The sequence below is a fragment of the Balaenoptera borealis genome (genome assembly GCF_965194805.1).
Source record: "Balaenoptera borealis genome assembly, chromosome: X".
Classification (NCBI taxonomy): domain Eukaryota; kingdom Metazoa; phylum Chordata; class Mammalia; order Artiodactyla; family Balaenopteridae; genus Balaenoptera; species Balaenoptera borealis.
Window position 1 is genome coordinate 2546835 of NC_138881.1, and position 24142 is coordinate 2570976.

At 43.9% G+C, this 24142-nt stretch overlaps 1 protein-coding gene across 3 annotated transcripts in view; it reads right to left on the minus strand.

The window, feature by feature from the left end:
* PRKX (protein kinase cAMP-dependent X-linked catalytic subunit) overlaps positions 1 to 24142 on the minus strand; it is an 84596-nt gene that overhangs the window by 2626 nt on the left and 57828 nt on the right. For 2 of the 3 annotated variants that reach the window (XM_082375822.1, XM_082375820.1), the window contains 5 exons: positions 20083 to 20202; positions 12786 to 12881; positions 7431 to 7488; positions 3965 to 4042; positions 156 to 303 (listed from right to left, as the gene is read on the minus strand). In XM_082375822.1, the coding sequence (XP_082231948.1) occupies positions 178 to 303; positions 3965 to 4042; positions 7431 to 7488; positions 12786 to 12881; positions 20083 to 20202 (478 nt within the window). In that variant the 3' untranslated portion in view covers positions 156 to 177. The remainder of the gene's footprint in view (positions 1 to 155; positions 304 to 3964; positions 4043 to 7430; positions 7489 to 12785; positions 12882 to 20082; positions 20203 to 24142) is intronic. The other variant, XM_082375821.1, reaches the window with a different exon arrangement.

Here is a 24142-nt window from a genome sequence, read left to right on the forward strand (position 1 = left end):
AACAACCTAAATGGGAAAAGAATTTGAAAAAGAAGAGATACATGTATATGTTAAAAAAAAAAGAAAGAAAAAAACAGAATTCAACTGATAAAATTAATGAATGAAATAAGAGATGCCTTGATATTAAAAAAAAAAAAAAAAAAAAAAAGCTATACCTTCCAGGTGGGGAGCCCACGCTCAGAAGTTCTTGAAGACTTCCAGATCTTTCTGTGACACGGGAGGGGCCACGCTCCAGTCGTTCTCGGGGTAAGCTTCGAAGTTGGAGGTGTCGCCCTCGCTGCACACTTTGGGCACGATGGGAGGCTGGGGAACAACAGGACACAACACCGTGTTACGGAGGAACAGCGCGCCGGGATGTTACTACGCTCAGCGCACGTTCGTGCACTTTGCACAGACTGTGCTTTTACAAATGGACGCTCTGCAGCAACCCTACCCTGAGCAAGTCTGCTGGGATCCTTTTTCCAACCGCACTGGCTCACTTCCCGTCTGTGTCGCATTTTGACAATTCTCACAGTTCAAGCTTTTCCACGATGATGATATTTGTTATGTTGATCTGTGACCAGTGACCTTTGACGTTACTACTGAAATTGTGTTTTTTGTTGTTTCGTTTTGTATTTTTGAATTAAGGTATGGACACTTTTTTTAGACACAGTGTGATTGTATGCTTAATAGACTACAGGATAGTATATATATTGTACATAACTTAATTTTTCTTTTTTTTTTTTTTTTTAATTTTTGGCCTTGCCTTGATTTGCAGGAATCTTAGTTCCCGGACCAGGGATCAAACCCTCACCCTTGGTAGTGAAAGCACAGAGTCCTAACCACTGGACCACCAGGGAATTCCCTATACATAACTTTTATATGTGCAGCGAAACGAAAAAATTAGTGTGACTTGCTTTATTGCGGTGCTCTGGAACCAAGCTTACAGTATCTCTGAGGTCTACCCATACATCCCTCTATGTCTACAGCTTTATGTGAAAATGTAAAAAGAAATGGAAAACAACCGAGCTGCTTTTCTTTGTTTATGAACAGGAAAAGCTTGGAATTAAGATATTGCAAGTGAGGTGTCAACTATCAGATTGATGAATGCTTACACAGTTTGAAGAAGTTAGGGAGGAAGGAAGGTACCCAGCACTTGCTTCTTAAATTCTAGAATTGAGGACCACCTGGACTGCTTGTTAAATTCAGATTCCCAGGTCAGGGACATTCTGATGTAGCTGGCCCTGTGGCCACACTTTGGAAAATTCCAGAGAGATGGAAAGAGCTCCAGACTTGGGTTTTATTATCTCAGAGGCCAAACCGCAATCCTGCGTTGATAAAAATGAAGGCATTGGGATTGAGAAGAGGGTCAGCAAACTTTTCCCATTAAGGGCCAGTTAGTAAAACGTTTTGTTTTTCAGGCCATACAACTTCTGTTGCGACTACTCAGTGCTGCCATTGCAGTGGGAAAGCAGCCATCGACAATCTGTAAACAAATGGATGTGGCTATGTGCCAATAAAACTTTATTTATAAAAACAAGCAAGGGGCCAGATTTGGCCCACAGGTTGCACTTTGCTGATTCCTGCATACGTCCAACTCCAAGATTCTGTAACGCACACAGACACCAACTAGTTTTCTCTAATCCTATGAAACTGTTATGCTTTGTCCAGAGCCTTTAACACACGTGGTGAACACCACCCCTCTCCCCCGTCCTCTGCAGGATGCATCCTAACCTGGATGTTTCACAAGACACTTGAGGGTCAGTGATGCTAGAATCCTCAAGTCAAGCCCAGGACAAGGACCTAGATATGTCCTTGTCCCAAAGTTCCGTGCTTCCTAACAGACCACAGCAAAGCAGATGCAGCTGGAGAATCCTGACAGAGCATGGGCTCATACGTGGATCCCAGAGGGAACATTTTAACTGCTATGTGGACACAGAAATGAGTCAAGTAAATTAAAAATTATTCATGTTAAAAAAAAAAAGAAAAAGAAAACCCTCTTGTCACTTGTATATTTCGGTGAGTGTATCAAAATGCAAAGAGTATTGAGTGGTCAGCATCTCAGAAACATCAAGGAACTTCAGGTGAAGGTGCCACGTTCCTCATCTGACTCAGAAGTTCCATGCCAGAAAGGCTAATTAGTGAGGTTCACGCTTTATACGCACAGCGGACAACCCCCATCCCCAAATGGGCCAACCCACGCGTGAATAGATCTTAGGTTGGTTCCATAAAAGAGGTTAAGGATTTACAAAGATTTTAAAAGTCACAGAGTAAGTTTAAGGGTCACTTTTCCTTCATTCGTTCTCATTGCATTCAATAAATGAGCTATTTCTATAAACCAGGCACCATGTGGACAGAAGGCGCATGATTCTGGCTTTCAGAAACCTTCCAGCTCAGTCAACGGCTCCATTGTCAAGGGGAGCATCTCTACCTGGGTGGCATGTTTGGAATCACTTGATGAACTTTTAAAAAGTTATAAAAATAAAGTTACACAGAGATACCTCTTTTGAACCATCAGTTAGGCAAAACTGCAAAAGTTGTATAACTCACCACTCTTGAGCTGGGGGGAAAGAGGCATTTTTCAAAACAAGTCCTCTGGGAGCACAAAAGGATGCCATTTCTACAGAGAAGTATGTGGCAAAAGTACCAAGATTTCAAACGCATTTACCCTCTGACCCAAGGATCTCACGTCTGGAAATTCATCTTCAACACAAAAGAAATGTATGAAATTATTCCTTGTAGGAGACTGGAATTGGCCTAAGTGTCTGTCAGTTGAGGTCTGGTTAAGTAAACGATGGTAGAGACATGTAAAGCAGTTCCATGCGGTTTAAAAAGAACGAGAAAGCTATTCAGGCATATGGGAAGATCTCGAGGTTGTATCGTTAAATGAAAAAAGCAAAATTAGAATAGTGCATGCGTAACTGTAGGTTTTATGTTTTTAAAAAAGGGAGAAGGACTTCCCTGGTGGTCCAGTGGCTAAGAATCCGCCTTCCAATGCAGGGAACACGGGTTCCAGCCCTGGTCAGGGAACTAAGATCCCACATGCCGCGGGGCAACTAAGCCTGTGTGCTCTAGAGCCTGTGCGCCACAACTAGAGAGCCCGTGTGCCACAACTACTGAGACTGAGTGCTCTGAAGCCCTCGCACCACAATAGAGAGCCTGCGTGCCACAACTAAAGACCCGACGCAGCCAAATAAATAAATAAATAAAAACAAATACTTTTTTTTAAAAAGGGAGAAAATAAGAATATGTATATCCACCTGGGTTCACATTAACCTAAAGAAACTTTTAAAGGATACACAGAAAAATCTAATAAGAGTGGTTACCTACAGCCAGCTGGGAGGGGACAGCCTGGCCACGTACGCATATTAATATTGACTTGGTTTTTGAACAATGCGAATATATTACCTAGGCAATTCTGTAAGTCAGTGTAATAGAATAAAATACATAAGAGTTAAAACCTTGAACAAAATGAATATCAGCTCCACCCCTAGAGTCTGGGCTGGGGGCCAGGCATTAGCATTTTTTAAGTCTCTCCACTGGCGCCCAAGCGCGACGTTGAAAACATTGCTATTGAGGACATCCGTCGATAACATATTCAGTTCAAAGAAAGATGAGCCTGAGAATACTTTCCATCTCATCCGCCACCATCACTGGGCCACATCCGTCCATAAGTACGAGACATACGTCCTACCTGTGTCATTCCCCCTTAGAAAGGGAACAGATGACATTCATCATAGTCTCAGAGCTAGGGAGGGATGGAGTCAGTTCTCCAAAAATCCAACTGCAAAAAAGCCGGGGGCTTAACCCCCCATTAGGTGACTCTTTAGCTGAGCTCTCCCCTGAATAGGGAACCTGGCTTATTAACGATGTGGGATGGTTGCTTGTATCGAATCAATTCATTATGTGTCCATCCTAAGTAAATGAGTGTCCAGGAGAGCTCCAGGCTGCCCAGGTACGAACTGCCCATTTACATATGTTGTACCTTCAGTTTCCTTTCTGGGACAGCCTCCCAGTCTGTGGTCCGGAACCACCGATGCCGTTTCACGTCTTCTGCTCCATTCTTCAAAAGAAACACGCATCATCAGTGAACAGAAGGTTGACAGGATAGCAAAGAAAATATTCCAAAAGAATCTCTACACGATTCCCTACAGAGAAAAACTGCTGTGTTTTGAATCACTCTCCCCGGAGTGTGAGCTATTAGGGAAAACTACAGATGAAGGCATTTGAGTTTCATTTGCTTTCCTTCATCGTAGAAAGAAATCCAGTCACGAGGTTCACGTGTATACTGCTCTGGACCACAAAGACCGAAGTAGAATTATGGTTCAGCCTCTTGACATAAAATTAGACTGACACACGGTCAGGTCTGAGTTTGATGCTGTTTTCATCTTGACAATTTCCTCAGGTGAAATTACGCTCATTTTAGAAACATATAAACTGAGATTCATTAAATGATGTCATTTGCTCTGTATTGCCCAGCGAGTTAAGTCTGTAACTCAAACTGAGGATGTCAGACTTCAGAGATTTTAACAACTACCCAATGTTGCCTCTCAATTAACAACGTGTACGGCACAGGGAACGCTACTCTATACTCCGTAATAACCTTTATGGGAACAGAATCTAAAAAAGCGTGGATGCATGCATATGTACTCACTTTGCAGTACAACTGAAACTAACACAACATTGTAAATCAACTCTACTCCAAAAAAAATTAAAAAAAAAACAACAACACAAAAACCAATGTGTACTAAGGTCTGTCTAGTTCATCCTCAGCTGTGGTGTCAACAGCTGGACGGGAGACACCACCAGCACCAGGACCTCTGAAAATCCCTTCCAAGTTCTCAGCCTTCAGCTGCACCCTTCTTCTCCTTTTCTACGACACTTGTAGCAACTTTTTCATCAATTAAATGTGTGAAGTTATAAGACAGAAACGTGTGAAGTCTGTGACACAGAAGCCAGTGCATCTGAAGTTAACTTTTTAAAACGTGTACCAGTTCATATTTTTTAAAGTTTTAAATGATTTATCCTCAAAGAAGAAAATTCTCTGTAACCATATCTCCAAGAGGAAGGAGATGGGGATGTCAATGTCTTCTACTTTTTTCCAGTCCTATTATTTTGAAAACTCTTTTTCTTTTCCTATTTCTTTCCATCCATATGTAAGTCAAATAATGACATCTGATGAGTGTTACCTTGAGGGATGCTGAGAGAAGGTAAATAAGACTGAAGGTTTACTCCCTAAAACTTCAGACTCAGTATGGATACTAAGGTATTATGATATCTAGATAGAGGACAGAGAGATAGATATACATGATGGTAGATGACAGATGATGAGCTATTTAGATAGATCACTGATAGATACATTTATAGATGACAGATGAAAGTTAGGTAGATAGGTGTTCAATAGATAACAGACAGATAGATGATAGACAGATGACGGAAGAAAACAGACAGATGATAGGTGATAGATACATAGGTAGGTAGATGATAGATAAATTGATAATGGAGAGATAGATGAGATATCTAGATAGATGATTGATATATAGGTAGATGATGGAATATGATTGATAGACATATAGATAGACATAGATGATAGACAGATAGATACAACAAATAGACAAAGAAGTGAAAGAGAAAGTAAGTGCTAGAAACTTTCCAAGTGTGGAGGACAGAGCAGTGTCCATAGAGGATGAAGGAGTTAAACACAACGGTCTGTTTTGGAAGAAAAAAGAGAAACACTCCAAACGAAGGAGCACCAGGAGGAGAAAACCAGCCAGGTATTGGATGAACAACTACCCTGTTTCACAGATTTGTTCCTTTCACCAGTGATATCCAACCACTTAGCGTTTACTCCCCTCCTTAAGGACCTGAACACTTGAGCCAATGTCCATGAGTAGCCTTAACTAGCCAACCAATTTAACTAGTTATGGATTGAACTGTGCTCCCCACTAAAGGACATGTTGAGGTCCTAATCCTCAGCACCTGTGAATGTAACTTTATTTGGAAACAAGGTTTCTGTAGATGTAAACAAGTCAGGAGGAAGTCATTGGGGTGGACCCTAAATGCAATGACAGCGTCCTTACAAGAGACAGAAGAGGAGAGACCCAGACACAGAGGAGAAGCCCCAGGAAGACAGAGGCAGAGACGGGAGGGAGGCGGCCACAAGCCCAGGGAAGCCTGGAGCCCCCAAAAGCTGGAAGAGGCAGGAAGGACCCTCCCCTGGAGCCTCTGGAGGGAGTGCAGCCCTGGGACACCTTGACCTCAGATGTCTCATCTCCAGGATGGGGGAGGATGATTCCTGTGGTTTTTAAGCTCATGGTTTGTGGTCCTCTGTTACAGCCGCCCCAGGAAATGAACACAGCCACATAAACAGAGGGCCCCAAGAGATCTGCGGGGTTCAGGTCTCACACACAGGTCTACTTTGTCCCTCAAGACTGCAACTGACAGGATCAATGCACTGGTCCACGCCTAAGTTTATCCACGGACGTCCAGAGCTAGAAACAGCTAAGAAGATGTCCCTGGTTTGTCTCAAATTCAGCAGTGCCAAAACAGAACCAAGACAGGTATATACAGTATCATAGTTTATACAAGTCAGTTCCTTACACATATTTCCCTCCAGATGAAAAGTTTGACAAAATCGCACATGGTGTACAACTTCTAAAATGATGATTAATTCACATACAAACCTGCACATGCATGTTTATAGCAGCACTATTCCTAACAGCCAAAAAGTGGAAACAGCCCAAGTGCCCATGGATGGATGGATGGATGGATGGATGGATGGATGGATGGATGGATGGATGAACAAACAGCATGGGGTCCATCCACACAGTGGAAAATGACTCAGCCATGAAAAGGAGTGAAGCTCTGACACAGGCTACCACGTGGATGGACCCTGAACACATAATGCTCAGTGAGAGAAGCCAGACACAAAAGGTCATGCTTTGCATGATTCCATTTTCATGAAAGCTCAGAACGGGACAATCTATAGAGACAGAAAGTAGCCCAGTGGTTGCCTACCTCCAGGAGGGATAGAAGGATGGAGAGGTGATAGCTACAGGATATGGGTTTCTTTTGGAAGGGATGAGCATGGTCTTTAAAACTGCGGTGATGGTTGCACAATTTTGCAAATACATTACAAGCCATCGGACTGTCCACTTTAAACGGGTAAACTGGATGGTATGTGAATTAGACCTCGATAATGTTGTTTAAAAATATAAAAGTAAAAAAAGTCATGATTCGAAACCTATAGATCACTGTTGAGTCACTGGCTCCTTTGGAGAGACAAGGAGATGGGGTGTAGACCCAGTTTGATTCTGCATGCCCCAGAAACCCAGATGTGGAATTTGACCAATGACTGAAAATGGACATTCTGCCTTTGTTGAAGAGTGTGAAGTCAAATAACAGGCACTTATAACGAATACCACTTAATGTATACGGACGGAAACACTCACCTTCATGTTTCCCAATCTCCTTGTTCTGTCAACAACAAGCAATTTCTTAATGAGGTCTCTGGGAGAAGGCGACAAAAACACAAGACATGTTGATGCAGACCCATGCAAACACAGCAGGTCAACAGCAATAAAATCCAGACCGTACAACGTGGACACTGGAGCAATGGTTCACACTGGCTGAACGCTTTCTAATGCTTCTTTCTAACCATTATGCGTTCCTAAATAATTTCTGCGACGCAGAGTTGCGAGAGGGACCTAGCTGAGGGGAAGAGGTTGATTAAATACCGTAGAGAAGAATAGCCTTTGAACGTGACCAGCAGCAAGAGAAAATGTGCCTGCCCTGGGGATGGTGAGGCTTCATTTCAAATATACACCGACTACACAACATGTGCTTTTACCAAAATCGATGGTCTCGCTTTGCCCTGTGGGTCTGCTTACCTGTGGGATTCTTGTCTGGCCATCCCTGCCTTCCTGTAAGCACGTAAACTTATTGGATCCCTTTCGTGTGTGCTGGTTCACTTAGATCCTCCTTCTAAATAGCAGACGGGGGACTTCCCTGGTGGTCCAGTGGTAAAGAATCCACCTTCCAATGCAGGGGACACGGGTTTGATCCCTGGTCAGGGAACTAAGATCCCACGTGCCACAGAGCAACTAAGCCTGCGTGCCACAACTACCGAGCTCACACGCCTCAACTAGAGAGGCTACGTGCTTTGGAAGCCGCGCGCTACAGCTACAGAGCCCACACACCCGGGACCCTGCACGTCACAACTAGAGAAGAGAAAACCCGCACGCCACAACTAGAGAGAAGCCTGCACGCTGCAACGAAGACCCCATGCACTGCAACAAAAGATCCCGCATGCCTCGACAAAGATCCCACGTGACGCAACTAAGACCCGACACAGCCAAAAATAAGTTAAACAAATAAATAAATAATCTTGTTTAAAAATAAATAAATAAATAGCAGACAGTATCAGAATACAGCAGGACGGTCAATTATGATGGGAAACTGGAGATGGTTTTCAAGACTTCCAGAAGATGGGCTAGTTCTCAGAGTAACAGTTAAGGAAGTAAAAAGTATATAATGTGTGTGTTAAACTATCTAATACGCTCAGTATGCTGTGTATAATAATATCCAGGGACTTCAAGCATATAAGGATGTTTTCCAGGACAATCAAAAACCCCCCGACGCAGCTTTAAGCATCTCAGCTTTCCTGAATCCAACGATGCCCCGGGGTGAGCAGCTCAAACCCAGGCTCCAGCTACGCCCTGGGCGCTGTGACCAGCTAGAGGAGGCTCAGGTGTGTCAGGTGATAAATATGAGGGACCCAGGGCTCCTCACATCTGGACTGTGAAATCTCCCAGGTTCCTACTGATGTCAAACTCCGTCAAGGCATAACTGTAACACAGAGTTTCCCAACACTGTGCATCCTTAAGTAGAACTGGAGTCCTTCTAGACGCTTTCCCAAATCCAACTCAAAGAGAAAACCCGAGAACACTGGTTCACCTAAGGCTAGGATTTAGCCTTAAGGCTAGGATTTTGATGTGTCCATCGAAAACAGAGGAAATTTACTCTTGCGCAAGGCAGAGGGATAAAAGAGCGCTGAGAAATTAAGGTACCTTTCCCGTACTTAGTGAGTTTCCCCTTCATTATTTTGACATACCAAAGAAACAAACCAAAAAAAGCAAGGTCACCAAACACCACACTCCCAAAACATCCCCAAATCCATGTGTTTTTTCTTCTTTTTCCCTATTACTTACAGCACCCTCAGCCGTATGAGTGCATATCCTTAAAGCTGCCTGTCCCAGGATTACAAGAAAATCAAAGACTTATATAATATATAAAATTAGATCTTTGCAAAACAGCTCGATCCTGAAGGCAAAAGGTGCAAAGGAAAAGGGGCCACCCGATATGGCAAAGCCACGTAGGAACTCTGCAAGCATCCAAGACGTGACAGGTGGGCACGTCCATCCTGGAATGGCTGTGAGTCCACTGGCAAGCCCTTGATTCACCGAGGCTGAAATTCTGAATCCTACTGACTCCCCGGATGACAGCTGGCTTCTCCTTGACCACTTTCAGACAGAGAGAAACACTTGTAAATATATATGAGTTTTATACCAAGTTGGCACCAAGCCCCAAAGCTTTTACTTCCTTTTCAATTATATATACTGCAAGGAATCTTAAGCTTCATCCAAGGAGACGTTTGCCCAGGCCAACAGGCTGACACGGTCCAACGCCGAGGTTGTAGGAACCCACAAAGGACCTGAAAAACTTCAGTCAAAATTCTACCCTCAGGGTCACCTGGTGACAGTCATTCGGGTAAGAAATGACTCCTAACGGTTCTGCTTCTCAGCCAACTTATGAAGATCTAGGCAAAAACGTGAAGAAGTAAAATTTTACTCAACTACGATCTGCCATCATCAAGGGCAGCAAAGGGTACCAGGTTCCTGCCCTTGCTGAGCCCTCTCATTGGGGATGTGAGAGGAAGTGCCTGGAGCTGCCTGCGTGAGCCCTAACCCCAACCCCTAACCCTAACTAACCCTAACTAACCCTAACCCTAACCCCAACCCCTAACCCTAACCCTAACTAACCCTAACCCTAACTAACCCTAACCCTTAACCCTAACCCCAACCCCTAACCCTAACTAACCCTAACCCTATCTAACCCTAACCCCTAACCCTAACCCCAACCCTAACCCCTAACCCTAACTAACCCTAACCCTAACCCTAACCCTAACTAACCCTAACCCTAACCCTAATCCCTAACCCTAACCCCAACCCCTAACCCTAACCCTAACTAACCCTAACCCTAACCCCTAACCCTAACCCACCCTAACCCTGACTAACCCTAACCCTAATCCCTAACCCTAACCCCAACCCCTAACCCTAACCCTAACCCTAATCCCTAACCCTAACCCCAACCCCTAACCCTAACCCTAAGAATTCCAGAACAGCCTCTGCTGCTTCTCTCTTGAAAGTAAACTATGCAAAAAAGACGGGGAGTTGGCAGGAGACCAGACGGAGATTATGCTTAGGTTTGTTCTCCTTCTATACCATCTTCTTGTTCACAAAACGTTGGAAACGTACTCAATATATGAACATGAGCGTAAAAAAGAATGAAATTGTGCCCTCTGCAGTAACATGGATGGACCTAGAGATGATCATACTAAGTGAAGTCAGTCAGAAGAGAAAGACAAATACCATATGATAGCACTTATATGTGGAATCTAAAAAATGATACAGGGACTTCCCTTCCAGTGGGGAGGGCTCTGCACTTCCAATGCAGGGGGCATGAGTTCAATCCCTGGTCAGGGAACTAAGATCCTACATGCTGTGCACTCACAGACACAGAAATCAAACTTATTGGGAAAGGGGGTGGGGGGAGGGATAAAGTAGGAGTTTGGGATTAGCAGATACACACGACTATATATAAAATAAACAACGAGGACCTACTATATAGCATAGGGAATTATATTCAATATCTTGTAATAACCTATAATGGAAAAGAATGTGAAAAAGAATTTATATGTATATAAATATATGTGTATATGTACAACCAAATCACTTTGCTGTACACTTGAAACTAACACAATATTGTGAATCAACTATACTTCAATAAAACAAAATGGATAAAAAAAATTGTGGTAAAATAGAAATAAAATTTACTATTTTAACCATTAAAAATACATATATTAACATAAGCAAATAAATGACCTAAGATTTATGGATCTCCCCTTCTCTTGGGGAAACATCTCCTGGAAGAATTTAAGTCCTTCCTTGAAAGAGGAAGGGGATCCAGTCTGATGATCTTCTGTGTTGCCATCACAAGTTTACAAAAGAAGTAAGCAGACTATGAGGGCACAGGAGGTAGTTCATCCTTATCTTGCTTGGAGCATGTGCACCCACGGCAACAGCGAAGTCATACCCATCGCGGGCACGTCCCGCCAACGTGCAGCGGGTGTTTACAAGCCCCAGGTGTACCCAGGAGAATTCCAGGGAGTCTACAGGGGCCATCAACTAGCAGTGCCCATGGGTGTGAGTAAGCGCTAACCTGATCAAATCATTGGTCAATCGTTGATACATCTATAACTCAACTTAATTTTTTTCTCTTTATTTTGTCTTCTCTTAATACCCTCCCCCTGCCCTTCCTCATCCCTCTCCACCCCTCCCCTATAACTCAATTTTTAAGTTGTTTTGCCATCCATTCGAAACAACGTCACTCAACACTGCTGGGATTTGGAGCCTGGGAGAGAAATCCTAGACCGTATTTCTTCATTTCTTTCTAGAGCAATAGACTTTTGAGTGCTGCATTCCCCTTGTCACCTTACTGTCGGACCATTCATGACACAGAAGTCCCCCTTCCGGATAATTTATGTCTAACTGGAGCCTCCTTTTCTTGCTAAAATCTTTTAAAACCTAGCTGGTGGGTCAAACACCACACAAGCTCCAGCCCACACGAACCAAGAGGAACACCATCCGTGAATCACACTGAGAATCTCGATTTAAGGTAAGTACATTGATCTCTAAGAAACAAAACCAGATGCGGCCAGTGGCCCCAGGAGCCGATCACTGTCATGAAATAAGTTTTCTCTGAACTTAATTTCCACAGGTTACTTTAAAATTATGTAGCAAAAAAGAGAGAGGAGTTTAGTTCTCAACTGAACACAATTAACCCCATTTGGGGATCAGGAGGGGTTTGGAGCACCTATCAATGTATCTGGGAAATACGGTAAAACAACTGGAAATTAGGACCCACAATGGTGCAAATGGCTAAAAGCTGACACACAGAGCAAGGTCGTCGGAAAACCTAAAGCATTCTTATCTTTTAAAAAATTTAGTTTTTTCCCCCATTGCCACAAAAATGCACACCCAAAGTTTAACACTGAAGCAATGCAAAAGTTCTTGAAACAATGAGGGCGTAACTCAAAATTCTAGCAGGAAAAAGGACTTTAAGAATGAAAATAATTTAAGCAGGAGAGAAAAGATAAACTCTGCTAAAGCAATCAACACTTGTGCCAACCGCAACACTAGCTGGGAGGAAGGACACCCTTCATGTCAAATAACAGAACGGCTCTCTTATTAAATATGATAACAAATGCCTTTATTTGCTAATTGTAAGTGTCATTTATTTCAAACGGTATAAAATAGGGCTGAGAGTCATTAAAAGGTGAAGTGTCATCCCAGCAGAGCCATGAAAACCTTTTCCGTTTTGGTGGAAAAACTGACCGGTCAAAACAGCTTCAGCCCAGCATAGAGAATAACACAGGATGGTACCCAGCTCGGCAGATGCCATAACTGGGGTTTCTTAGATGCTTTAAAAATAAACACACCCGATGAGGAGGGAAACGGTTTACTTACTTGACACTGAAGTCCAAATGTCTGGGGAAATCTATCTTGCCTGCAAGAATTTTTTGGTAAATGCCAAATGCGTTGTCATCAAAAAACGGAGGAAACCTGTTAGAAACATAAACATCTATTTTTAGTAGCGAGCAAGTGTGGAAAACATCCCTGCTTTGTAAGGATGACTCTTTCTGCCTGACCCGGGCAGAACAGAATTTATTTCACGGCAGCTCTTTCCTCCCACCCTGGAGTCCATGGATGGCTCGAGACCAGCTTCGAAGAGATGGTTCCAAGAGGCCAAGCGTGAAGCACTGCAGCCCAAGTACAGAGGATGGGCCAGCAAAGAAAAGGCAATGACCGTGAGGCCATCTGACCAACTATAAGGTCACTAGGGTACCATTAAAAATGTCTCCCCAACTGGACCATGAGTGGACCTCTTTGTATCCTTCCTGCATACGGGAGTATGTAGCACACAGTAGGTGTTCAATAAGTGTACACAGGCCAAATGTAAGAGGATAGGTTACACTGTATCATATTTTTTTGGCTCAAGTACTTCATAACTTTATAGAAGCCAATATGTGAATCTCCATAGTCGATGAATTCACCTCCATCCTACTTTGGGAGGTGAGTGACAGCAAAGCTGGTTTCCAGTTCGCGATTTTAGGCACGAAGATCTACACTAGGGGTTGGCCAATGATGGCCCACAGCCTCTTTTTGCCAATAAAGTTGTACTGGCACACGGCCATGCCATACACTTATGTATCATGTGCAGCAATGTTACCACAATTAAAGACTATAGTCCAGTTATAGAAACTAACAGACCTATCCTTTCTAATATCTGGAAATAGAAAAACAAAAAAACGTGACATAAGCTAAAGAAGAAATATACTTACAACTGCCAAGACCAAGAAAAACCCAAGAAACTCTAGAAGTAAACCACTGAATATATACTAGATAGCCACATGTCCCTGGGCACAAGGTATACTTTTGATATTTCCTCAGAGTGCTCAAGGCAAAGACCTTCAACTCAAAAGCATAACCTCTATTTAGTTTCTTTAGAAGGAGGTCTTCTAATTCCGTAGAATAAGCAATGGAAATATAAAGGGGAGTTTTCAAATGATGGTCTGATTGATGATGGCAAATCTCAATGATCAAAAATAATTCTCGTGTTGATTCCAAATCAACTCCTCATGTTTTTTTTAAAGAGAAACAGTGTATCGTGGGTGGAATGGTGGCCTCCAAAGTTACATCCACGTCCTCAACCCGACGACCTTAAATGGAACCTTATACGGAAACAGAGTTTTTGCAGATGTGATGAAGTGAAGGGTCTGAGATGAGGTCCTCCTGGATGAGGGTGGCCCTACATCCAATGATAGGGTCCATCTAAGACACAGAAGAGGAGAGACACAGACACAGAGGAGAAGCCCTGTGAAGATGAAGGCAGAGACGGGAGGGAGGCGGCCACAAGCCCAGGGACGCCCGGAGCCCCCAGAAGCTGGAAGAGGCGGGAAGGACCCTCCCCTGGAGCCTCTGGAGGGAGCGCGGCCCTGGGACACCTCGACCTCAGACATCTGGTCTCCAGGACCGGGAAGAGGATGAATTCCTGTTTTAAATGTCCAAGTTTGTGGAAATTTGTTATGGCCGCCCCAGGAAACCAATACACAAATATATTACAGACAAGAGAGAGTCGAAAAATATTTAAAAAATAAAGAACAGAAATATGAAGTACAAAAATAGAAATGAATGGGAAAGTGGAAGGAAAAGAGGTAGGTTCCTCAGAAAAATGGAATATTCTAAATAAATGTAGAAATGCAGCTGCGTGCAGCACAAAATAGCCTTTTTTCCTTATGTGATACTTTCGTTCCTCAGCTTTACACTTGGGCGTGAATAGGAGCACAGAGTCCGTAAGACCACAGCTGTACCTCTTGGGGTCACTGGCTGTTATGGTCTCATAACTACAACTACTCTGGCCAGTTGTGCTTCCAGAGTGACCAGCTTCCACGGATTGAGAAACTAGCCAGGCCGGGAGACACCCAACCCTCGCCAACCGTGAACGCCTTGAAGCTCATAAATCCCAAGCTAGCCCTTCGCGTGCGTCAGGAGTTTCCGCTAACAATGGCTGGGGGAGTCATATTCCTGTCTTGGGTGGTGGCCCTGTCTGAGCACATCCAGCTGTATGATTTCACTGGGGGAAACAGATACACATTCAGAAACGGGACCAGGGGAAAATGTGTCATACATACCTACCCACGTTCATGGAGAATATGACACGCAGTACTCTGGAGTAGCTGGCATTACACGACACTATCATGGGAAAGGTATGTTAGCAGTAGTTTAACGAGCGGAAAAAACAATAATAAGTGAGCACTGACAGATCCTGCCTGAAGGAAAAAGCACGGAGAAGGCCTATCGGAGAAGTCGGCGTGTGGAAAGTAGCCAAAGAAAGTGCCCTCAAATCTGTCTTTAATCCAACAGAATCCTTCCAATTCTTAATAAACGGGTGCCCATCATACAGAAGTGGGCGTCATATGCACCTTCACATCGTCCATGGTGAGACGTAGTCATGAAGGACAGCCTGCTCTTCCCCATGAAGGCAGGCTCCAGAATTTCGTCGGAAAAATGCATGACAATTTTGCCATTTTCTCCATCATCTACCTGTGATCCTTTTTATAGATACCTTCGACCTACCTAAATCTTCCAGTAAAAAAAGTGGATTGTCCAGAAACAGGCGCCATCGTTGTTGTGACCTCGTGTTCTTCATCAGACCCCCAGAGACCCCTGTTACAAAATGATGGTCCTGGGACGTCCCCAGTGGTCCAGTGCTTAAGACTCCATGCTTTGGACTTCCCTTGTGGCACAGTGGTTAAGAATCCACCTGCCAATGTAGGGGACACGGGTTCGAGCCCTGGTCCGGGAAGATCCCTCATGCCACAGAGCAACGAAGCCCGTGCACCACAACTACGGAGCCTGTGTTCTAGAGCCCGCGAGCCACAACTACTGAGCCTGCGTGCCACAACTACTGAAGCCCGTGCACCACAACTACTGAGCCCGTGAGCCACAACTACTGAGCCCACGTGCCACAACTACTGAGCCCACGTGCCACAACTACTGAGCCCGCGCGCCTAGAGCCCGTGCTGATTCCTCAGAAAAAGGGGCAAGAACAAAGTATTGGGCCAAGAAACACTGGGGCAGACTGTAGCGTGAGAGAGAGTCCTGGGGCACAGTACCTTTGGCATGGCAGCCGTGATTCTCAAAGTGGGGTCCCAGGGACTCCTCGGGTTCCTTGAGGCCTTTTCAGGAGCTTTGTGACATCTTTTTTCTAACTATAAATCTGAATATGGCTGCATTTTCGTCATATACCTCAACCAAAACAACGAATCACACCAGACAGAGTGTGAGAGAAGGGAAGAACACAGTGGCCCGCAATTAAGCTGGACATAAAAGAGACTAATGAACATGTGAAACAACGTCACTCTTTTCTCTAAATATTTTTAATACTAGGAAATAGTTTTTTTTTTCATTAAAAATTTGATTTATGTCAACCATTAGTTTATCACCTTATGTATAAGATATGCTTTTACGTATAAACTTATATATAAAATCTCAGTTTAATTTTCAAATGTGGTAAACGTTGACAGATATAACCTGCATCAATGAGAGCTCTTTGGGGTCGATACTAACATTTAGGAGCGTTTTCATTACTTTTAGGAAGGGAGTAACTTTTAGGGTAGATGGTTATTTAAAACTTTTAGGGTCCTGCGGCCGAAATTGTTTTGAGAACCACTGCACCACAGCTAACGTTCCACATGGGTGCAGCTCCAAATGCAGACAAGTTCCACCTTCCTGAAAAACAGGTGTGGGACTGAACTCTCCACATGGGTGGATATGAAAGGAGCAGATGATGAAAGACATCAGGGCTGAGCTGGTGCTCCTGGGAAAGCCCACGAATGGGCCACCTCTCTTCAATCCAACCGAAACATTTCTCACTCGATGAAAATAAAACCCCAGTTATGACATGCTCTCATACCTAATCACATGGCTGGTTGGACCCACAAATGTACTTCTTGTACGTCATGAAACAGTTCAACCACCAACGAAAGCAATAAGCAAACAGACAAGACAGAGTCTAGTCTGATCTTGCTAAAGGTGCCAAAACAGAAAATGGAAATCCAACAAGCACGCGGGAGACGGGGACTTGGAAGAAAAGGCCATCTCCACCGTCTAGGTAATAACTCTCTCCCACTGGCCACCAAAGGCGTCTGGGTTCAAGGGGGTGAGAAGAGCAGCTTGCACCATCCAGTGATCTCGTGGGCAATTCACACACGGAACCAGATGGTTTCAGACCCACTGGGCGCTCCAGAGAGAACGGAAAGGGGTGCTGGGGCAGAGCGTGGGTGGGAGCTGCGGAGGAGGGCTCTGAGGGCAGGTTACAGGTGAGCCTGAATCGTGAGGACCAGAACAGAAGGGACCATCCAGGGGGATGCCCTCAGGAGGCTGGCAGAGAGAGGAACAGCAATGCCTCATGGGGTGCTGGAGGGACAGCGGGAAGGCCTGCGATCCCAGGAAAGGGGCCAGGCCTCCGTCTAGGGTGGGCAGATCTTGTACAGACCGACGGCTCCGGGTCTTTCCCCTCGAGAGCTGCTAGGGAGAAGGACGCGGCTGGCTGGTGCTGGGGAGGGACCCCTCCAGTGGCTGCCAGGGGAAGGTGTCACAGGCAGGCGCAGGGGCAACTGGAGGAGACATGAGGACACACTCGGGGCTGCTCCAGGCGAGAGCGGAGGCTGGCCAGACTTCAGGGACAGCCCAGGGTCAGCCGGGCGTGCAGTGGGGGAAGGAACAGATGGCACGGATGGCTCTGAAAATACCACCCAGACAAGCCTGCCTCTAACCGGAAATGTGGAAAACAAAACTATGCTGACTGTGAACAAACAGTTCCCTTTTATGAAATGCGAAGTTCAGCTTACGGTGTTCTGGGTTAGGAGAGGGTTTGGGTTATTAATCTCCAATTATTCTAATAATAGGACCTAGATTCTAATTACATTATTTTCTACTGAATTCCTAATATTCTCTGAGAACACTAGAAATACTGTATGGCTAACATTCTACTGAAATAGAATATTTTCTAATATTCTAATATTTTAATATATTACATCCCAATAGTAATTAGAATATTATTTTAATATATTATATCCTAATAGTATCTTAGTTACTATTAAAACAGCATATTAAATTATTAGAATTCTAATAATTATGTTTATATAATAACCCTCATAATAATTCTAGTATATCCTAATATTATATTCTAATTCTACCCTATCCTACTTTATTCTACTCTATTTTAATAATTTTCTATTATAGTCTATCAATACTATGTTCTAATAGTATATTATATTCCAACATTGTCTTTCCTAATGGTATTCCGCATTATTATATTCTGTACTATTATAGTATATCCTAACAATAAAGACAAAACAGAGGACACATGAACCCCATTCTGCTAAACATCACTGGGCGCCGGGATTCAATTCTCCTCGGGCAAGGCTGCCCTCTCGTGGTCAGTAATGCACAGGAAGGAAGATATGCTGCTGGCCTGAGTGTGGAAGCTGATCGAATACAGGTGCAGAAAGATGTACAATTTCTATACCTTCTTGCTGGATTGACCGTACATGCCATTTATTTCAACGTTCTGCTTTGATTAGGACTTCCTGGGCTAGGGTGCATATGAAGAAATTTGGGTCTATGGGATTTGCTAGAGGTGTTTGACTAAAGAGCAATGGAAAATTGAAAAGATTAGATAGATTGATAGATATTGATCTATGATCGATAGACAGATATTGATCTATGATGGACAGATATTGATCTATGATTGATGGATATTGATCTATGATTGATAGACAGATATTGATCTATGACTGACAGATAGATATTGATCTATGATTGATAGATATTGATCTATGATTGACAGATATTGATCTATGATTGATAGATATTGATCTATGATTGACAGAAAGGTAGATAGCTAAAAATTAATAGATATACAGTTAGAGATAGATATAAATAGATGATAGGTAGATAAAAATAAATATATAGAGAGTTAGAGATCGATATAGGTAGATGATAGGATAGATGACAGATACACAGAATAGATGACATACAGATGACAGACAACAGATATACAGTTAGAGATAAATAGGTACAGATAGTAAGACAGACAAAAAGGTTGATAGATGATGGATATAAATGACAAACTAGATGATAGGTAAATATGATATGATAAACAGGTGACAAGAGTGGGTAGATAGGTATGTTATGTAAATAGATGACAGAGCTGATAACAGATACAATAGAGAAGATATACAAAGACGACAGACAGATACAGATGACAGATAAACAGACGACAACTAGATATAAACGACAGACAGATCACAGATAGATGATGAAGAGATGGATGACTGAGAGACGAATACGGACAGGTTTGCACAGATTCCCCCCCTGGCTGGTCACACACTCAATGCAGGAGAAGGCCTCTTTCCATCTTTCTTTCCAACCGAAAGCTGTGGACCAGTCCTGCAGGGAATCAGACAGGCATGGAACAGGCCCCGGGTTTTATTAAAACCAGAGTAAACTCAGTGTCTGCAAAACTCACCAGCAAACAGCACAGCCGCCAAAGAAAGCAGGACAAAGGGAAGGGGCGGGAGTGTGGACAGAAGGCAGCACACGTCGAGGAGGAATCCCCAGGTGCGGTTTCTGCGAGGGGGATGCCTGCTTTGTGTGTCCATCCCGCACGTCTCACGCGGAAGCCACGCTTCAATATTTAATCAGGCCGACCCCTTGAGAAACAGCCCAACTCCTGGCTATCTGGACCAGGGGCAACGTGATCCCTAACCTCCCACGAGGCACGTCTGGGATTTCAGGGAAGAACACCCTCCTTCCTTTCTGGCACCCTCTCCGTTCATAACGTCCTCAATTGCGTGATCCAACACGTACGTTACCCAGCTCTGGGAATCACCCCAGAGTGTCCGTGCGGGAGATGAACAGTATTTTCTTGGGAGACAGGGACACTTAAGAGACAGGATAAAAGACCGCGACAGCTGTGCCCTGCTGGTCCTTCAAGCCTGCGCTTTTACTCTTGGGAAATCAAGCCGAACGGTCAGTTCGTATCACCGTCACCAGCAGCGGGAAACTACCGTGCGACCCGACCCCGAGAATCTGCCCCGGACCCCCAGTGCCCCATCCTAGGGGCGGGCCGAGCACCCCAGGGCCAGCGAGTGGGGCAGCGACTCGCTGAAGACGTCTCCACGGAAACGCGACTCACCCTGAGAGCATCTCAAATATCAGGATGCCGAGGGCCCACCAATCCACGGCTCTCCCGTGGCCCTTGCTCTGGATGACTTCGGGGGCCAGGTACTCGGGGGTCCCGCAAAGGGTCCACGTCCTGTGGGCAGAGAAGGGGGTCCACAAAACTCAGCTGTGCTTGGCCAATGCATGCGTCTCAGAAGCACTGAACGTTAGTCACTGAATCGGTCAACAAGATGCCTTAAACCCTCGCCCCGTGGATAAAGACAGCAACCTTGTCTGCCCTGACTTGTGTCCTTCATCAACACTCTGCAACCAAGAGAGAATCTGAGTCACGGCCCTGTTATCACGGCTGTGTCTTGTTCTCGGTGCTTACCTTCGCTGCTCAGAAAAAGCAAAACCCCCAGTCCCTGTTTTCCCATAACATGATGGGAAAAAGGATTCAAGGACTGACTCAAGGGAGGGACCCTCAGGAACCCACATGTCTGCTTTGTGAATAAATGAGCTGGTTCTGTCCCCCCAGAGGAAACACAAAGCGACAGCTAAGTGTCTTTTCCACCTGCTCTGCAAAAGGTCTGAACTGTTTTTGTGGGTTCGCGGTCACTTTAGTATCCGTGGTGGCTTTTGGAAATCATCAGGTTAAGGGGCTCTGGGATGTCTGGGGTTTAAACGGGGCGGATACCTTTGGAAAGGCTTTTCTCCCCAGGAGTTGAGACTTGCAAAAAATTTAGCTTTTAGCCCCACCTAGAGGACGGCTGGCTGAAAGCAAGAGATTCCAACCAGCAAGCCGGACCCAGCGTAGAAAGCGGCGATTTCTGAGTGTCTGGGTGGTTGTTTTTTCTTTGGGTCATCCCTTCCCTGTGCTGCCTTAGATCTGTCATTTTCACAACAGATGGGAGAAGCAGTCTCCTTCTCCTTTTAAGAGAATTCTATTTATACTTTAAAAAGCCCCAATGTTTAATTAAAACTTACAATTTGTAACATTTCTGCTGAAATATCTAAATTTTTATGCCCTGTGGAAAATAAAGACTGATTTTTTCTAATTTTCTCTTTATTTGTATATCTCAGTATGGAGGATTTTGCTAACAAAAATTCACCTGTGAAAAGATTAAAAAGGTACAAATTGAAAGATTAAGTCCTGGGGTTGTAACATACGGCGTGGTGACTATATAGTTAATAATACTGTATTGTACATTTGAAAGTTGCTAAGAGAATAGATGTGAGAAGTTCTCATCAAGAGTAAAAACTTGTAGCTGTGTGGTGTTGGATGTTGATTATAGAGTTATTGGGGAAGGTCATTTTATAATAGATACATATATCCAATCACTATGTCGTACACCTGAAACTAATACAATGTTATACGCCAATTATACCTCAATTTAGAAAAAAAAGATAAAGAGCCATCAGTGGATGACAGATACACAGCATGGGGTCCATGCACACAGTGGAATGACTCAGCCATGAAAAGGAGCAAAGCTCTGACACAGGCTACAGCGTGGAAGGACCTTGAACACACGATGCTCAGTGAGAGAAGCCAGACCCAGGAGGACAGGTATTTTATAATTCTATTTATATGAAATATCCAGAAGAGGCAAATCCACTGAGAAAGAAAGCAGGTTAGCAGTTGTCAGGGGCAGGGGGAGTGACTGGTAATGAGTATGGGGTTTCTTTTGGGGGAGGGATAAGAATGTTCTGGAACTAAACAGGTGTGATGGTTGTACAACCTTGTGAATGTGCTAAACGCCATTGCATTCTTCACTTTAAAATGGCTAACACAGTGGATTTTGTGTTATACGAATCTTAACAGAATTTTTTAAAGCCACATAGTTTCTCTCTGCTACACCCCAAGGATCACATATTGGGTAACCTGGTCCCTTACACCTACAGAATTTTTTAAAGCCACATAGTTTCTCTCTGCTACACCCCAAGGATCACATATTGGGTAACCTGGTCCCTTACACCTCCCGCTGCATTTAAGGCAGACTCTGAACACCTCAGGACCCCGTTCGACAGACTCTGCTTGAGGTCTGCAACCTCTCAGGTCCCTGTGTGCTCCAGCCCGTTGGCAAGAAAGAGGGAAAATTCAATTTTTAAAAACACTGTGTCCAAAGCATAGGAAAATAACACGCTAAGGTCATGCTCACGTTTTATATGACAGATCAGTGATAGTGATTAACACCCAAAAGGGCAACCACGGACTTTCCTGGCGGTCCAGTGGTTAAGACTTTGCCTTCCAATGCAGGGGTTGCAGGTTCCATCCCTGGCCGGGGAGCTGAGATCCCACATGCCTGGTGGCCAAAAAAACCAAAACATAAAACAGAAGCAATATTGTAACAAATTCAATGAAGACTTCAAAAAGGGTCCACATCAAAAAAATCTTAAAAAAAAAAAAAAAAGGGCAATCAAAGGAAACACCAGGGAAAATGCTGTTGTGACACATGAGCTATGAGCTCCATCGGAGCCTTTAGCAAAAGTCTGAATGGTGACTTTCTCTTCCCAAAAGTGCAATTTAGACAGCTAGGCTGTCAAACCACAAAGAAGATTTGGAAATCGCTTGGTTCCATCCCACGTTCTTACATTGGGTAAAAGTCCAAGGCAATCAATGTCATCTGCCTGTTTTGTGTTTTTGGTGTGTGTTTGTCATCATGATATACGCTAAATCCCCAGAACATATTTATCATATAACTGGAAGTTTGTCCCTTCACCCATTTCCCCTTCTGCTCATCCCCTGTCCCTGGCAACCACCATTCTACCCTCTGGTTCTATGAGTTCAGCTGTTTTTTTAAAAAATTAAAGTATACTTGATTCACAATGTTGTGTTAGTTTCAGGTGTACAGCAAAGTGATTCAGTTAAACACATATTTTTTTTCAGATACTTTTCCATTATGGTTTATCATAGGATATTGGATATAGTTCCCTGTGCTATACAGTAGGTCCTTGTTGGTTATTTTATATATAGTAGTGTGTATCTGTTAATCCCAAACTCCTAATTTATCCCTCCCCCACCCTTTCCCCTTTGGTAACCATAAGTTTGTTTTCTAAGTCTGTGAGTCCATTTCTGTTTTGTAAATAAGATCATTTGTATTATTTATTTAGATTCCACATATAAGTGATATCATATGATATCTGTCTTTCTCTGACTTACTTTGCTTAGTATGATAATCTCTAGGTCCACCCATGTTGCTGCAAATGGCATTATTTCATTCTTTTTCATGGCTGAGTAATATTCCATTGTATATATGTACCATATCTCCTTTATCCATTCATCTGTCGATGGACACTTAGGTTGCTTCCATGTCTTGGCTATTGTAAATAGTGCTGCTATGAACATAGGGGTGCATGTATCTTTTCAAATTAAGAGTTTTCACCTTTTCTGGATATATGCCCAGGAGTGGGATCTCGAATTCAGCTTTTTTAGATTCCACACGTAAGTGAGATGCTACAGTATGTGTCCTTCTGTGACTGACTTACCTCACTTTAATGCCCCCAAGGTCCAACCATGTTGTCCCAAATGGCAAGATTTCCTTCCTTTTTATGGCTGAATCATATTCCACTTTATACACATCTCCTATCTTCTTTATCTACAAGCCGAGAAACACGTGAGGCTACCAGAAGCTAGGAGAGGGGCACAGAACAGATGGTTTTCTAGAGGCTTTACAGGGAACATTGCCCCGGCAATACCTTGATTTCCTACGCTGGCCCCCAGAACTGTGAGGCTGTAACATTCTGTTGGGTTAAGCCCCTTAGTTTGTGGTACTTTGTTATGGTGGCCCCAGAAGCCAAACACCCACCCCTTGTGGGCCATATCACATCAGCCCTCACCCAGTTCACCTCTGCTTCTAAAGCACCTGGGGTTTTCACACTCCACACCGGGTATTATAACTTGTGTCATGTAATGGGCTACAAGCTAAATGATGGCCAGGGAAACAAAACATTTGGAAACACAGCTTTGGAGGTCCAGAAAATTGTCATAATGACGTCCACGTTTATCTCTTTAAACAGGCTGACCACCCAGTTACTCCCTCAGGCTTGGGGAGGTGACATCGTGTCACGCAGACAAGCAGCTACAGCTCAGAAAG